Genomic DNA, 17,834 nt, shown 5'->3' with positions numbered 1-17,834 from the left:
GGTGTTAGGGTTACAGTTGGGATTATTCTTTAGGGCGGCTAAGGTTAGACTTATGATAAGGGTTTGGTAAGGTTTAGTCCCCCACATCACGACCAAGCCCCTCACACCCCGTCTCAGGTATATCACGGTGTATTGGAAACCCCCAAGTAGTGTCGGAGTCATGTATTTGGCAGGATCATGTATATGGCTTGACACCGCGGCGGTAACGTTAGAAATTACTAAGGGTCGAGTCATATTTCAATGGATGTATGGGAAGAGGAATATTTCTTCCTCTTCCAAAAAACGTTGCTTGAATCAACTAGCATCATGTATACAGTTTCTAATACAGTTTCATCTGACCTTCCTACTCCGTACTGTACTGTGCCCCTCTCACATTCCCTTTGGAAATTTTGTGACATCAGTGACAGTTTTGAATGCCAGATGTGATATTTTGCCCCCTCTAAATTCGAAACTTATGGAGTCACACATATAGGGTTAGGGACGTAGCAAGGCATCCACGTTGTAAAAAAATTAATAATAAAGTTGCACTTAGGTTGATATGGCTTCAACAAGAAGTGGCAGCACTATGAAAATAACTCAGCAATGAAGTCATTATCTAGGAAAACAAAGTGAGGATTTTTATTGCAAAAATTCATTTCAAAATTGCCAGTCACACAGATGAATTCTTTCCGAAGTACATTGCGACCAAGGCACTTGAGGTCCAAAACAGTCTAGCTCTAGGCTTACGAATATCAATTCCCCAGTGATTCAAAGCCTATTAATTTTTGTAGAATAGAGAAAAAAATATCATACGTTCTAAACTATACGTTGAATGCAAATAGAAAAACCAAACAGTGGCAAGCAAATATTACATTCAAGTCGAATTAAAGATGTAGTACGTACATTACTGCGTTTGAGTGGTATCAAGCACAGATCTGGATAGTCTCCAGGTATCCAAGTATGTAGAATTTGCAGCAGGCACAATTCTTGATACGTGTGGACTATCCAGAACCGTGCTTGACAATGGTTCTGGATGAAGTACGGTTCTGGATACACGTGGACTATCCAGAACAGTACATCGGCATGCGTTTGGATATATAAAGCACGATTCTGGATACAACTTCACTACGGTCAGTATGGTCGCATTCACGAAAGGCCAAAGGTCAAGACCAAACAAGAGAACAACGACAACAGCAGCTGCTGGGCATATCCCGTGATGCCCCGCGCGCCCGAGGCGGTTGGGACGTAGTTCCCGGCCTGCCCCGCGAGGTTCCACTCGTACTTGCAGTAGCTCGGCCCCTGCGGCTGCGCACGGATACCCCGTCTGGAACACACCACAGAAACATCCGTAAATAGTCACCTTCATCAGGTTGGTAAACGACTGAATAGCAAAGTTCTTTCATCACAACCATTTTTTTTTCAAGAGCCGACGTTTCAATGACCGTCTGTCATCTTCATCAGGGCAATTCTGACTGGTTTACTGTGCACTGACGCTAGATGTTGCTTGGTGCATAGTGCACTAAAGGTGTTACAAAGTTCACAGTGCACTTAAGCTAGTTTTTACTGATGAAGATGACAGACGGTCATCGAAACGTCGGCTCTTGAAAAATAAATCGTTGTGATGAAAGAACTTTGCTATTCTGTATAAGATAAGTTTTTACAACTGACATTTCGGTAAATTTCTGTCACCTTCAGGCAACAGTGTCTTGCTGTAGAACTGCAAATTCTTAACTGAAACGTGTTTATTACTAACGTACTCGACAATGTGTGTCTGTAATGTGAAAAAAAAACTCTACGTTTGAGACCGTATTTGCATGTGCACTGGCTTGGTCTATGAAATAAACCATGACATACAATCTCCTTCTTTACTGTATTACATTAACGCAAACCTTCCCGGGAGTTTGAAATCTCCGAACAGTATAGCACAGTCGAAGTAGCCTGGAGTCCAGCCTTGTTAGCTTTGGTCCGCTTTACAAGGATCGCTACCCCACCAACGGTATAGCAGGGTAGCGGAGCAAAGCTAACAAAGCCGGACCCCAGGCTACAGTTGATCCTTACCTGACCATCCTGCACCGCTGTTCCTCCATCCTGGGCGAGGCGGCGGCGGAGTCAGTCACACTCTGCGGGCTCCACAGCCTCTCTGCTACCGCACTGGCACGGGGCCTGGGGAGGACATTCATGTGTATGCAGCATAAAGTGATACTTGATACCGCCTTCAGTCAAGTAAGGCTTCTTCCTGCCTGTTTTGGACTGATCTTAGACGCTTTCTTTGTACTTCATATGCTCCCAGTGTCGATCCAATCTTGTTTTAAACTCGTTGACTGATTCACTGGATACTACACTCGACGGCAGCGAATTCCAGTCTTTGATGACCCTCACACTGAATACATGTTGTCTACTCCTTGACTTCGCCAGTGGTACCTTCAACTTGATCCCCCAGACATGCGGCAAAGTGTAGTCATTTGAACATGCATGCATACTTGAGGCACCAACTCCCCTGGCATTTTATATCTGTCTATTTGGCCGATTTCTACTCTTTCCAACCGATACGAAGCCTGGTAGAGGCTAGAAACTTACCACATCCGGGCGACGTGGTTGGTGGCGTCCACCCACTCTGCCCACAGAGGCGCTTCTCCTCCGATCACCAGCTGTTTCTGCTGGGGAGTTCCTAGGCGTAAACAAAACAAAAAATAAAACAAAGGAATAAAATTGTTTATATTGTTTATTATCTCTATGTTTGATTATTTCATATTATAAAGCAAATGCATAATGTTTACCTTCTCATACGGTCTGCTCCATTAATTTTTACTCAAACACATCCATACATGTGGTGACAGGAGTCTAAATCCCAACTGCTATAAAATTGCAACATGACGTAACCCAACACCAGTTACCATGGTGACAGACGATCTGGTTCAGGTCATTGACCAGGTCAGTGTTTGGAACGGAAGAGGAAACAGAGCAAAAACAATATAAATATGTTTTCCTTCGGTAAACATAATTATTATAAACAGTATATATGCACCGGTGAAGTTGTGCGGATCGCACTTGTAGTACTCGGGCCAGTCCCTTCTGTAGCTGATCCTAACCCTAACCCATTCAGGCGTAGAACTACAAAAGCAAAGTCCTGGATACGATAATACTGCGATAGTACTGCGGCCAGTCCCATCCGTAGCTGATGAAGACCATCCAGAGCAGTGCCTGATCCTAACCATACGCATTCAGGCATATAGTATATAGTAGAGGGGATTCATTCCTCAAGCTACCGACATCTTGCACACGCAGTCGTCCCTCAGTAAGACATCTGGAGCCGCATAGTTCCCGTTTAGAAATTTTATTCCAAAAGTTTATTCTAAAAGTTCTAAACGGGAACTATGCGGCTCCAGATGTCTTACTGAGGGACGACTGCGTGTGCAAGATGTCGGTAGCCTGAGGAATGCATCCCCTCTACTCTATACTGCATAAGCATTCAGACATATAACTAGAGAATGATATGAACAGCGCACGTACCGGTGAAGTTGTGGGGATCGCACGCGTAGTACTCTGGTCAGTCCCTGCTGTAGCTGGTCCTAACCCTAACCCATTCAGGCGTAGAACTACAAAAGCAAGGTCCTGGATAAAATTATTAATGAACAGTACGTACCGGTGAAGTTGTGGGGATCGCACGCGTAGTACTCGGGCCAGTCCCGTCCGTAGCTGATGAAGTTGAGGTACCAGCAGGACGACAGGATGGCCTGGTACCCCGCCCCCGTTACCAGCGGCAGCTCGTCCCAGTACGGGATCCCCTGGAAGTTACTGTTGTTCCACTGCCACACGTGGATTATAGTGTCCAGGTCAACCTAAATATGTGTTCATAAAACTATATGTAAATGTATGTACAAGTTGCCATTGAAGGACCGAGTGGTTAAGGCAACCAGATCAAGATGATCTGGCCTACCAAACTACTGCTCTGTTTATTCGACTTATTCAAATACATGTACATGCATTTATATGGTGACCAGTCTCTCCTTCTCTGTACTAGTATTTCATAGTAGTAATGTAATCCGACACCACAGGCCACAGGGTATCTGCTACAGCACCAGTTACCATGGTGACAGACGTCTGGTTCAGGTCATTGACCTTACGTGTTTGGAAAAGAACAAACAAGGAAAATACTATATGTTTACTGTTGTTCCACTGCCACATGTGGGTTATAGTGTCCAGGTCAACCTGGAGACAGTGGAATATTTTTCATGAACTTTTGGGACTTTTTTTTACAAGTTAGCAATGTTCTGTTTTAAGGCTAATTATAGTAACACAAGATCAAGCCCTTCAAGCAACCAATAAACCAAAGTCCAGCTCTGTCCTGCTACATAATGTAATCCAACACCACAGATTGTCTAATACAGCACCAGTTACCATGGTGACAGACGTATGGCCCATAACGCTATGTGTTTGGAGAAGAAGAAGCAGAGCCAAAAACAGAGGTTTTCCTTCTGCGAAGGTAAACTAACAAAACCATTACACTACATACTCGTATAAGAAGAACAATGAGCGTCTGAGAATTATTTAGAGTATGACAAAAATCTGAAGAAAAATGGGGTCGTGTGGCGTAGCGGTAGCGTCTTGGGCTCGGAACCGAGAGGCCCGATTTCGAACCCCACCTTTTCACCGATCTTGTGCCCTTGGGAAAGGCACTTTACACGATTTTCCTCAGTTCACTCAGGTGTAAAATGAGTACCTAGCTTCGGTTAGGGACGTCCCTCGGATAGGACGTTAAATGGAGGTCCCGTGTTTGAGGAGAGCCACACCCCACGCACGTGAAAGAACCCACCACATCTTTCGAAAAAGAGTAGGGGCATGCCCCAGTGTGCGGTGGTCCAAATACTCATCTGATTATTCGCTACGGACTCCAGGAAGAGTAGTGTGAAATTTACACTAATGGAGATCCCAAACAAACAAACAAACAAACAAACTAACTAACTGACCGTGAAGTCACCACTGAGGATGTTGTTGTCGAAGATCTCTTGCCAAACGATTCCCCGGGACCTTTTCGGTGCCACAGAAAGGCCTTCCACGATGTCCAACAATCTAATGGGTAGGAAAGTTTGATGTTATGTTTTTGTTACGTTGTGTTGATAATATTATGTGTTATAGGTTTTATACATGACTCCAGGAAGGTCATGTATAGTATAGTATACACTGTACATACGCACCAAAGGAGGTCTTTGAAATATACAATAAACAAAGATTTGATCAGCAATACAGACACAGTATACAGATTGTACAACCCAACCAAACCACGTCAACTTCCAATGCTTTTGACATATCGACAAAACAGACCGGTTAACCATTGAGTACAGAGAGGTGTTGTAACCAGGGTCGTGCTAGGACACAGGTCTGGATAGTCTACGCGTATCCATAACCGTGCCTGGGGCAAACCTACGTTCTTTGATACTCGGGGACTATCTGGAATAGTCAAAAAGCAGTTACTCAAGCAACTGGATATGATTTTGGAAACGGTCTTTTACCGACTTTGACCGTTTCCAAAATCATATCCAGTTGCTCGAGTAACTGCTTCTTGGCGTATGATCTTATTACCTGGATGTCTAACCTTCATCGACGTATCTGGAATAATGCCCCGTCCTAACCCTGGCCTATTCAGACAAAGAACTAGTAGTAGTATAGGCGCGGTTCTTGATACAACAGTAACCCTTTAAAATGCTTACCGTTTTATGTAGTACCCTTCCAGCTGAGCAAATCCCTGTGTTGTGTTGGGAAATCCTTGTTGCCTCATGAAGTCCTGAATTTCTGCATTGCTCATCCTGCACATCATTACAAACAAGAAATCAGAGATTTCTAACATCCTAGAAGAAGATACAGTTAGCAATGGTGACCAGCCTCTCTAAATCTGCCCTGCCACTTGCTACATAACGTAACCCAGTTAGTAGAAGTTCAGTGACTGTATTATGTAAGGTAAATTACGTACCTCCAAATCTTCGGTGTCGACTGTACACCTTGATCACGGAATGACCTAGTCTATGATAATAACCCAACACCACAAGGCGTCTGCTACAGCACCAGTTACCATGGTGACAGCCGTCTGGCCCAGGTCATTTTCTGACATAGTCATTGGCCGTATTTGTTTCTAACGGGAAGAAGACGAAAAAAAAAAACAATAATTACGTTAACAAAAATTTAAAAAAATTACCAGCACTGGAAGTGGACCTCATCACCGCCCAGGTGTAAATAGTCGTCCGCGAAGATGTCCCTAATTTCCGTGAACAGGTTCTGCATGAAGTCGTAGGTGCTGTTCCTGGCCACGTTAGCTGGGCCTAGGTGGTAGATGTCCGCCTGGACATTCGTGGGGCTACAGCTGGGGAAACAGATCAGTCAATTCACAGTTTATTGTACAACGATTGCAACAAGTACTATGGCAGTCACTCGATATCTTTATTTGCAATCAGATACAGATTCATGCACAGATACAGATACATATTCATGTACAGATATACAGATACAGACTTTCCGAGTAGGATGACCGTGTCAGTCCCTACACCTGAGTGAGGGTCACAGTTGACAGGTACAATGTATGACAACGAAATATTATATGGCGACGAAATATTATAACGTGCATCATATCCAGAGTCGTGTCTATTCGGTTGTATGCCTGAATGGGTTAGCGTTAGGATCAGGCACTGTCCTGGATAGTCTCCGCGTATCCAAGAACGTAGATTTGTCCCAGGCACGGTTCTGGATACACGAACCGTGCTTGCATACTATCCAGAACCGTGCCTGAGTATGGGTCTGGATAAAGCACGGTTCTGGATGATGTTGATCGTGTTTCTTGCTCCTCATTCGTGTAAAATCTATCGATACATTTTGTTTTTCACTACTGTGTAATTCATGTACAGGTCATGACGTACCTTGTGAGTAGTTCTGGGTAACCTTGACCCCAGGACTGCATGTGACCTGGCGAATCGAACTCGGGAATGACCCGGATGCCGCGCATGCGCGCGTACTCAATCACGTCCAGGACGTCCTGTCGCGTGTACACGTTATCCTGGGTGTAGGCGCCCTAGAAAATAGGGAGAAGAATGGAATCATTATTGTGTCCAAAGTAGGTGCATAACTACTTCTATGGTTGAATGGGTTAGTGTTGGGATCAGACACGGTTCTGGCTACATGTAGTTTCTGGGTATCCAAGAACGTAGATTTTGCCCGAAGCAAGATTCTGGATATACGCGTGGACTGTCGAGAACCGTATGTCTCTAAGTACGGTTCTGGATACGTATGGGCTATCCGAAACCGTGCCTGAGCATTATTCTGGATAAAGCACGGTTCTGGATAAAACGGGCCTGACTGGGATCTTTGTATGGTGTCTAGAGGACATTAACGTCAAATCAGCAACCTTCTCCTAACATTATCCGATATGTAAAGAGAGAAACCCATGAAAACAGAAACTAGCTTAAAGGACTTCTCTCAGAAATGAAAGATAAACATTACTGGAAACTAAACACGGTTCTGGATAAAGCACAGTTCAGGATACAACAGTGCATCTTACCTTTCCACTGAGGTCCGGGTAGGTTGCGCTCTGAAAAGGGAAGGACTGATCGTCCACGATGTGCCAGTGGAACACGTTCATCTTGTTATATGCAATGGCGTCCTGTAAAGGCACGAAAGGGATTTTGTACACAAATACTATAATCAGGGGTGACTATTTTTTTGATGGAGAAAAATAATTACCTTTTGCCATAAAGTTATTGGAAGTAATATTGATGACCTCCGAACTTCGTACGGAATTCTACATTTATTGTCTGACTCGCACAGTACTACCCTAGAGTAATTTTCTGATGTCTTCCAAGGGTTTATTCGGCTACCTACACACTCACTAATCTCCTGGTAGATCTTTAAGCACCCGGGACAGTGTCCAATCAGACTTAAGGTAAGACAGTATTCAAATTGCAAAACGGTATCCAATCGGCTACAGAATCGAGCCGACTGTCAGAAAAAGATTAAAAATCTTCCCACTCAACCTCTGCTTGGAGAACAGGCTCTCAATACATCTGAACTTCTGACGAGATTCGCAGGGAATAGATTAGGCCATTTCTCACGAAGAATGGCACAGCCTGTAGCCTTACCAGGTTCTGCTCTATGTACCCTAATTTGCTGATGACATCCATACAGAACATAAAATGATTTCTTCACTTTTTTTTCAGTCAGAGGAAATACATTCTAGCACCGTCTTGTCTACGGTTAGGAACACCTCTGAATACCTCATCATCATATATATCGGAATACCTAACCCTAAATATCTTTTTTTTTAATATTCCAACATTACATCACTAGACATGGTGACGGCACACTCAAGTTATATCAACTTATTTTTTACCGCCACCAACGTGCTACACAAGAACAGTTACGATATGACAAAGGACATACTCATGTCAACTTGAATTAAGAAAGGAAAGTCGCGTGAAGTGCCTTTCTCAAGGGTACAACATTGGTGGCATGTCAGGACTCGAACCCGGGACCTCTTCGTTTAGAGTCGAGCACTCTGCCGTTACACCACACGACCCCTAAATATTAAGAGTAGGCATAGGTTATGCCGCTCCTCACGTAGAATGTCATATACATGTATGTATCATTGTATCCTTACCAGGTTCTGTTTGATGTACGGCACGTTGAGGAAGTGTCTGGCGGTGTCCAACATGACTCCGCGGTGCCGGAACCTCGGCTCGTCTGAGATGGTCGTCACGTTCAGCTTGTGCTGCAGTAAAATAACGTCGTCATTATTTTTTTATTCCAACATTTCATAATTAGACATGGCGACAGCACACTCAAAAGTTATATCAACTTATTCTATGCCGCCACCAACACAGTGGACGAATACAGGACAAGACAATACTCATTTTTACTTGAGTTAAAGAGACGAAGGCCATGTAAAGTGCCTTTCCCAGGGGAAGAAGATCGGTGGCATGTCAGGACTTGAGCCCGGGACCTCTTGGTTCCGAGTCGAGCACGTTGCCGCCACGCCACACGACGCCACACGACACATCGTTGTGATTTTAATCATGATAGAAGCGACCATTGCATTTAAGGTCAATCCAAAACCGTGCCTGCCTACTTCTATGAATTAATAGGTTAGGGTTAGGATCAGGCACGGTTCTGGATGGTCTCCACGTATCCAAAAACGTAGATTTACCCCAGGCGATACGTTCACGCTTGTGCTGCAGTGGAAAATTATAAAATAAAAATATAGGGGGACGACGTTATGGTCTTGAAACAAACGACTATGGCCTTTAGGGCACTTTCATCGTATCCAGAACCTAGACTCTATTTAACAAACCTAACTACAACACCACCTTGCCACCTGCTTGAAAAATACAGATGAATAGAATCCAGTGTCCAGTGCCATGCCTGTCTAGTGCTATGCCTGAATGGGTTCGGGAAAGGATCAGGCATACTTGTGTATCCAAGAACGTTGATTTTCCCCGGGCACAGTTCTGGATACGCCTGGACTATCCAGAACTGTGCCTGAGCATGGCTCTGGATAGAACACTTTCAAACGATGATAATTGCTCGGCGACCAAAGATTGGATTTGTTCGAATATAATGCATGATGCAAAAGTAAGATTTAAAAGACGACAAAACGACCGTACCTTTCCGTCAACTTCGTACACGAGCTGACTGAAGGTCTCCAGGCCGCGAAGAGCGCCCCATGCGGTTTGGGCCCGAAGTGTCGCGTCCCCACTTGCAGGGACTTCAAGCGTGTCTATTTCAAAAGATCAACAAAAAATTAACAAATTCAGTGATACAGAAGACCAAAACATGGTTCAAGGGCCTGTACACGGCGTATTACTTGTAAATCAATATTTGATTGCCTTCACCGAGACCTTTAGTACCTATTGTTCTTTTGAACTGTTGCCCGTAATTGCTTATAGACCAGTCATAAATTACAGTGAAGTGCAAAACAAACTTGCTCTGACCGGTCACCGTCCTCTATGCACTACAAACAAACACTCGAACAGACACTTTGTGTGTGTGTGCAAAAGGGCTTAGAGATAATGACATAATACATGTAGATAGTGCGTGTAAAATGGATAATAGTTACACAAGGTACAAAACGTATCACCGTACACCTGACTGGTTTAGATGTGTTCCCTGATATAATTGAGACGTACATGTAGTACGTGTAGGTACACACGTCAACGATAAAGTATAGGTACAAAGTATACATGACGTAGCAAGCTGTACGGCAGTGTACAGGACCTGTACCGAAATGCCTAGCCTCCGTAGCAGGCTTATAGAACTGGGGGTTTGGTGGTCTTCGGCTGTTTTCTGATTAGCCCAGTTCTATAAAACGGGGGTAATTCAACCAGGCCGGCTATGTTGTCCATATGCAATCAGAAAATAGCACATAAAAGCTCCCAAAGACCCTGAACACCCCCAAACCTCCATAATTGGCATGCTATGGAGGCTACGAAATGCCCCCATATCAACTAACACTTCAATATCTTGGCGTCAGTAAACAAATTTATCAGGACTTTAAAGCAGCGTATTTGAAGAGCCGAAACGACGCATATTTTTTGTTGTTGTTTCAGGAATTTTAACAGAAAAGGTGAGGAAAGTACAAAACGTCCTTATTAAATTGACCTTGGCGCTTTCTAGTGACCATATACATGTATAGGAGGTGATGCATTTTTGGTGATTTTTCTGAAAACTACTCTCGTCTTAACATCCGAAAACCCACAAATTACAGAAAAAGTGGAATCCTTTGTCTTCCTCTGTCTTCAAAAAAGAAGTCAAACCCAGTAGTTTTTACTAGTAGTTTCTTAGTAGTTATCAGTAGTTCTACATGTATGTGTACTCATTGTCTGTTTTTATACCAAATGTTTCTTTTGTTCATGCTATTAGCCCTCGGGCATGAATTTGCAATAAAACGTATTATTATCAAATTTATATTTTTCTACTTACAGGACTCGTCCGAGTCCAGAGTCGGGTACTCGGAGCATGTTCCGCCAGAGATGGTCACCCGGAGGCCGCCTAACACACGGTCCCCGCTCACACTCACTCTCTCGCCCGCAGGGATCCAGAACAGGAGATCGCGGTACCTGAAAATGTCACACAAAAACAGCGACAACAATCAAAGATTTTGTGACAGTAAACGAAAGCTTGAGTCTTGGACTAACGTCAACATAATCCTAACCATGTCACTAAACAAGACTATTTCTTGAGAGGGGTGAAGGAAGCCATATACATCAGGGCCCATCACCCTTCATTGAACGCGACGGGGGTCGACATCGTCTACATTTGACCCAGTGTTGACGTCACACTTCAAAGAAGCCTCACTGGGTCAGTCTACTGAGGAAGACCAGAGTGACTGGTCGAAAGCTCTAGGTGAGAGAATTTTTTTGTGTTGGACCAAACGTTTTAACTTTAATTGTAACTACCAACACAGATGAACTTTCATGATAGTATAATCCTAACCTTTTACACAGCCAAGAAAAGCAATCTCTCGCAGAGATGCACTTATGTATCATGTATCAACATTTACACCCAAGTTAATGGGTAAATGAATTAAACCAAATTCTCACACATAGGTAGCCACACGAAAACAGGATAACAATGGTAATGTTGGCCATGCTTCGTTTATTTGTATATTTTAATTTACCAATAGTGATTTGCTACGTACAGAGACAGACACGACAGAAATTGTTGCTCAACCAACTGGGTAGGTTTGGAAAACTGCCAGACGTTTCAAGTAGCATCAACCATTTGTCACTGACGCAAAGTCAGAGACCAAAATTACAAGAAAAGTCGATTTTTTTTTCTGTGGGTGCATTTTTGTAGGAATTTTTAGCATTAGAAATGTATGATAGTATACCGGATATTCTTGGTCTCTAAGTATCAGAAAAATAATAAAACCTTTGTTGTTAAAAGATTTTGAAGTTAGCTCTCATTTTATACATTCAAGCTAAGACCTGCAATTAGGTTTTGTTTCATATGTTGCACACAAAAAAAAAATTTGTGCACCTGATTTTTTACGTTGGGTGCACCGGCCGGTGCACCTATTCTCCAAAATGAATTTCGAGCCCTGCTGATTTACTACCGATGCAAACCTTTCAATAGCGGGGTCCAGCACATCCTTGCAGTTGGCGTTACTGCTCGCATCGTCAGACGTGCTGAAACTGAAGCTGTCCGGGTTCAGAGACAGGCTCTGTTGTGTCGTCTGTATGGACCGTGGCTGGGGCCACACCGTGCCCTTCGCCACTTTATCCCTGCGCGCGTCGTCGTACCTGTGAGAAAACAGGAGGAGCGAGTAGAAACAGGTAAAAACCCTCCTGGTCCCAGGACGTTTTTTTTATTCCAACATGTAATCACCAGACGTGGTGACGGCACACTCAAGTTTTATCAACTTATATTAATGTCGCCACCAACACAGGGGACAAATACATGACAGGACAATACTCATTTTCACCTGAGCGAAGTGAGGAAAGTCTTGTAAAGTGCCTTTCCCAACGGCACAAGATCGGTGGCATGTCAGGACTCGAACCCGGGACCTCTAGGTTCCGACTCACGCACTCTGCCGCTACGCCACACGAACCCAGGCCGGGGTTCGAACCCACGACCAAACCCGGGCACCAGTCCACATGCCGACGCTCTAACCACTCGGCTGAAAAGGTCTCTAGACCCATCGGCCGGGTCAGTTGGTAGCGTCTATAACCGCCCACAACCCCCCACTGTCACACTACTCCCCCTTTTCTTTTCAAGATTCGTCCTCGAATCTCCCGAATTCGACATCCCTGGAGCGGCACTCTTTACCAGAACTCCCAGGGCCGGCGGTTTTTGAACCACTGTAAGAAACAGGAGGAGCGAGTAGAAACAGATAAAAACCCCTTCTGCCCCCCCCCCCTCCACCACTGTTACAAGTCAAGTCAAGTCAAGTCAATCTTTATTGCACAACAATTGTAACGGGTACAGTGCATGGCAAACTCTTCAGTACTACATATCTAGCTAACATCTACTCTCACGTCTACAGTATTACCTACTCTCCAAGCAGAGGTTGTGGGGGAATGATCGTTACATTTTTATATATGGCCGTTTTTGTTTTTTTGTTTTGTCCTGACCACCACAGCCGTCGATGGCCGCGAAGCTTCTCTGGCTAATGGATACTGCCTGGCCAATTTGATACTGTCCTTTTGCTACCAAGAGGGATCTGCTTGGACATTAAGTATTACCTATAAGTTCTATGTACATACCAAAACGGCTGCCGGACCCAGTCTGCGAACGCTCGTTGACAGACGAGAGCCACGAGCAGACAGAACACAGACAGCTTCATGTTGGTTGTTGGAGTAGGTGGTTATTTTTTTCCCCTGTCCGTGCACACGCTAACTAGGACGCCGCGTCCCTGCCAGTACAGTTATGTCGAGTGTGAGTGATTAATTGTGTGTTTACTACTACTATAGCTTGGGAAGTGGGGGAGCGTTTCATCAGATCAGTGTTTGATGGCAAACGAAGCTCTTTGGATCAGCTTGAAAATCTTTGGAGTATCTGTATCTGTATAGCCGGTATAACCGCCCTTCGGCGTAACACACCAGATTCGCAGGCACGCGGCGCGGCGTCAGCTGGCTACATTACACCGATCGGCTTAAAGTAGTAGCCTGACGGTGGAGACTTTAACAGTAGAAACGCACGAATTGTCTAATGTTTATTTACTACAGTATAATGACTCTTTTCACTTGTGCATCGCACGTTCATATTGAACTGTCTCTGAGGCTAGTAGTGTTACCGGAGTGGAACTTATTCTACAATGGGCAATGTAGCGTTATACATGTTTTCGACATACGTTTTTAGACATGACAACCTCTTTCTGTCATTATTGGTGCCCTGGCGTTGTTTTAGTGCCATGAAGATAGCACAAACCAGTCTGCGATTTTAAGCCCATTGTTTTGGGTATGTAATGTGTTTCCAGTGTGACAACACGTACGTATATTTCCATAGCCGCTTGTTGACAACGCTGAGGTATTAATAGGGTACTTCGACAGGTACTGGGTAACTGATTGTTGGCGTGTGTTTGTTTTGTGGTGGGGGGCAGGGCGAGAGGTCCCGTTTTCACGCGCGAGCACACGTTCGATTCACACACACCACGTAGACCACAGTAGACGTACACACGCGCGCACACACATACATACATACAGACAGACAGACAGACAGACATACACAGACACGCACAAACAGTAAACAAAGTAGTATTTGAGCAAACGTAATCTTCGAAAATAATTTAGATGGCTTATTCCTATACAACATACAAAGTACTTATACCATTAACTACCGTCATACCATTAACGATACATGCGTGAGGTATTGTATCCAGCAATAGTAACAGTCTAAATTAACCTTTGTATGTCAATCTCCAAGCAGATCTTTTGGTGGGGGTAAGACAGTATCAAATTGGCCAGTCTGTATCCATTTCCCCATCCAATATTTTGATCAGGCAACAACTAGGTGTTAATAGCCTTTGACGTTTCGACTGCAGGCAGATCTTGGATGGGGAACTGATGGATACAGACTGGCCAATTTGATACTGTCTTACCCCCACCAAAAGATCTGCTTGTAGATTATTTGTATGTATCAATCGTCTTCGACGTGTTGCTGCATCTATATATGAGTGTACAGCTGTCGACAAAGTGGCTAACATTACATTAAAATGACTGAGTGCGTCTAACAATCGCAGACAGTCGCAGATAGGCCCCTATCAGTTTTTAACTGTTTTTACTAATTGCTTTCAATATCTGTGCCAACCGTTTTTAATAACCTGTGTAATGCGGCAGATCACTTCGGGGTCCTACGGTGACCCTGCTACTCTGTACCGTACAGTCTGGAAGAAATAAACCAGTATGAACACAGCGGCTAACATTATAGCACGATGACTGAGTCCGTCTGGACTCCACAGATAAATGTTATAGGGCCCTAATCTCCAAGCAGATCTCTTTCGGTGGCAAAAATACAGTATCAAATTGGCCAGGCAGTATCCATTAGCCAGAGAAGGTAGCGACAAAAAAAACGACCATATATAAAGTGTTAAAAAGCTAACGATCATTCCCCCACAACCTCTGCTTGGAGAGTAATAGGGCCCTACGCTTAAATAGGAAGCATTCTGAGTGGCATCTCTGAAATATGATCCACGTCTGTCGTGTTTATACATGACTCAGATTACGATTATAGATTCCGACTGTCTCTCTCATTTCTAGACAGGGCATTGGATAAATAGTCAGTCGGTGGTAGGTAATTATCAATTGGATAAAAGCATCATGCATTAGTTATTTACGCCAAAAAGCAGTTACTCAGCTTTTTGGCGTATCGTATTACCTGGATGTCTAACCTTCATCGACGTACATTACTTATCTAGTTTTACATAATGTAGCATTATTTCCAAGCTTAATTATAAAGTGATTACAAGTCTCGCATTACATATGAACCTATAAAGCACAGATAGGGATTATCAAATTATACCTTTCAAAAACGCAAGGACTGGATATTTGTATATATAACATGTTTGTCTACTGCGAGCACCAACGTATCAAATTCAAATAGATACATAATATCCAGTCACGTAGAACGTCCTACATGTATATCAACACGATTTCCCCGGTGTTTTGAATTTGAAACTGCCCCTCTCCACGGTTATTGGTGTCTGGTGGTGGACTGCTTTCTCACACTCAGCTGCAAGGTACAATGAGAGAGATTAAAGAATTGTAATACTTTCAGATTCAGTAAAAACGCAAATAGATTTTTTAAATCGACCGGTGGTTCATTGGCAGTGTACATTTTCAAGTGGGTAATTATTGTGTAAAAGATGAATGAAGACTAAACGGACTCAACACACAGGAGGGAAATCTAGCATTTCAATGTAACCAATGAAAAATTACTTTACAAGTTAATTCTATAGTCGACCACGCACGGCTAGCTAGACTTTAAGTTTTTAGTAGCAGCAACAACGTCAGTACATTTTCATTGGTCATCTTACCGATGAGATACCCGAATCTAGTGGAAATATGAATTCGCGTCAATTTAACGTTAATCCTTGATTGGACCCCCATGCAGACCTTTTTAGTTCACCGTATTTTGGAGATTTTGACACCTACCAGAGTCCCAGCGCTCTCCAGCCGGCTCAGCCTCGTTCTCATCCTGACCAATCGCTTCTCCCGCTCCTCCAGGTCATGTGACACGTTCCGGAGGACCCGGATGTTATGCTGAAGCAGACGCTTGGCTACTTCGGTACCTACAAACGGAGCGAAAGCCTTTATCAAACGGAAAAAGCTAGCGAAAACAGCATCAAAACATATTAATACATTTCATTTCTTTCTTTACACGTTCTATTGCAATCAACAAGGCCTGTACATAAGATAGCTAATACAACTCAACAGAAACACATTGTTGGAGTCTGTAAATTTACGATATTCGCTTAAAAGTCAGAACTTTTGAACTTCAGGTCACTTTAAATCAATGAATTGACTTGAAATTTAGGCTTTGTAAATGGTAAACCAGCCTAACACATTAACAGTATCCTGATCGAAGTTTCTGCCGACAAAGGCTCCAATCGGTACAAGGGGAATCGCCTGACCAGTTCAGATTCTATCCGGTTGCTTCGCTGTTACTTTGGTGTTTTTTACAACATTTGTACGTAGCTGGATGTCTAACTTTCAGCGAGCATCAATACGAACATTGTACCGTTTCACCATCAGGTCAGAAACAATAATATGAGCTTATAAATGTAACATTTCATGAAGCAACTGGAAAGATTTTGAAAACGGTAAGGCTTTTCAGGTAGCATCCACTACTTTTCGTCATTGATTACATGGATGTCTAACTTTCCTTGAGATTACTAGCATTGTAGTGTATCACTCCCAGATGCGAAATACATAAAGCCGCTGACAAATGTAACAGTTACTCAAGCAAATGTGTAGAGTTTGAAAACGGTCATATACATCACGAATAGCATCCACTACCTTTCGTCAGTAAGGTAAAAAGTAAAAATCTGAATTGAAAACTTACTCTGAGGTCCAATCATGTTTCCAAAAGCTGGAGAGATGTTGAGTGCTGTGGTCTTCTCTGTGCGCTGGTGTCTGTTCTAAGCGCTGAGCAAACGCGCCCCGTATTTATACCGTCTCGCTTCCTGCCGACCTACTTACCGGCCTGGTCAGAGTTCTATTCCGGGAGCCAACTCGTCAGATCACTTTCTCATTCTGCGTCCCAAATATGTTGATGTATGTAATACTCTATGGAAAAATACCTATACCACAATAAATTTGACGAGCGAGCTGCCATGTGTAAGATTAGAATAAGTGCGCATCCACCGTGAGAGATAGAAAAAGGCCGCTATAGAAAACTACTTGTGCACGAGAGATTGTGTAAATATTGTCCAATGAATGCAGTGGGAAATGAAATACATTTTGTTAGCCAGTGTCCTCACTATGACACCGAAAGAAACAGATTATTTCAGACAGTTACAACAATTTCTCCATCCTTTCGTCATTTAGAAGATCACCAAAAACTGCATTCCTTCAAAGAAGAAGTCGAATCCCATAATAGCTAGCGTAGTACTATCACCACAGTCCGTACCAGGATTTCTCTCAGCGGATTCAAATAGCAAATTTCAGCACATATTGGCAAATGACATCCCATGCATTGTACATAATAGGAGAACAATATCCTAAAATGCCTTAAGAATAGATATTTGACCAATGTCTATTAAATCACATCCTCATCCCATACTACATAGTTTTTTGTAAGCTAGTCTCACAGTATGTTTGTTATACAAAAATATTGTCATACTTTGAACCTTCTACAATTGTCGTGCAATAAAGTTTATA

At 43.3% G+C, this 17,834-nt stretch overlaps 1 protein-coding gene and 1 long non-coding RNA gene across 2 annotated transcripts; both read right to left on the bottom strand.

The window, feature by feature from the left end:
• Nucleotides 1-604: 604 nt before the first annotated feature.
• On the bottom strand, nt 605-13,420 carry LOC109465357 (beta-hexosaminidase subunit beta-like). The gene is made up of 14 exons (XM_019762569.1): nt 13,221-13,420; nt 12,081-12,257; nt 10,936-11,072; nt 9,621-9,733; nt 8,618-8,728; nt 7,523-7,624; nt 6,885-7,036; nt 6,170-6,334; nt 5,688-5,783; nt 4,947-5,049; nt 3,623-3,818; nt 2,557-2,647; nt 2,038-2,142; nt 605-1,303 (listed from the first exon to the last, which is right to left on the bottom strand). The coding sequence occupies exons 1-14, from the start codon at nt 13,298-13,300 to the stop codon at nt 1,126-1,128; spliced, it is 1,806 nt and encodes a 601-aa protein (XP_019618128.1). The 5' UTR covers nt 13,301-13,420; the 3' UTR covers nt 605-1,125.
• A 1,169-nt stretch (nt 13,421-14,589) lies between these two features.
• Nucleotides 14,590-17,119, bottom strand: LOC109465387. Its single transcript, XR_002139951.1, has 3 exons — nt 17,017-17,119; nt 16,107-16,243; nt 14,590-15,684 (listed from the first exon to the last, which is right to left on the bottom strand). It is a non-coding gene; the product is annotated as an uncharacterized LOC109465387 (long non-coding RNA).
• Between the last annotated feature and the right edge of the window lie 715 nt (nt 17,120-17,834).

This window comes from Branchiostoma belcheri, unplaced genomic scaffold (genome assembly GCF_001625305.1).
Source record: "Branchiostoma belcheri isolate BF01 breed outbred unplaced genomic scaffold, Haploidv18h27 scaffold15, whole genome shotgun sequence".
Classification (NCBI taxonomy): Eukaryota; Metazoa; Chordata; class Leptocardii; order Amphioxiformes; family Branchiostomatidae; genus Branchiostoma; species Branchiostoma belcheri.
Note: the sequence above shows the minus strand (reverse complement) of the source record. Positions and strands in the feature narration are given on the sequence as shown.

Coding starts and splice junctions, on each gene's coding strand:
- LOC109465357 (XM_019762569.1), bottom strand. CDS start 13,300: ATGAAGCTGTCTGTGTTCTGTCTGCTCGTGGCTCTCGTCTGTCAACGA. Junction 9,734..10,935: donor TCTGGACTCGGACGAGTCCT/GTAAGTAGAAAA, acceptor CTTTTGAAATAG/ACACGCTTGAAGTCCCTGCA. Junction 8,729..9,620: donor TGTACGAAGTTGACGGAAAG/GTACGGTCGTTT, acceptor ATTTTACTGCAG/CACAAGCTGAACGTGACGAC.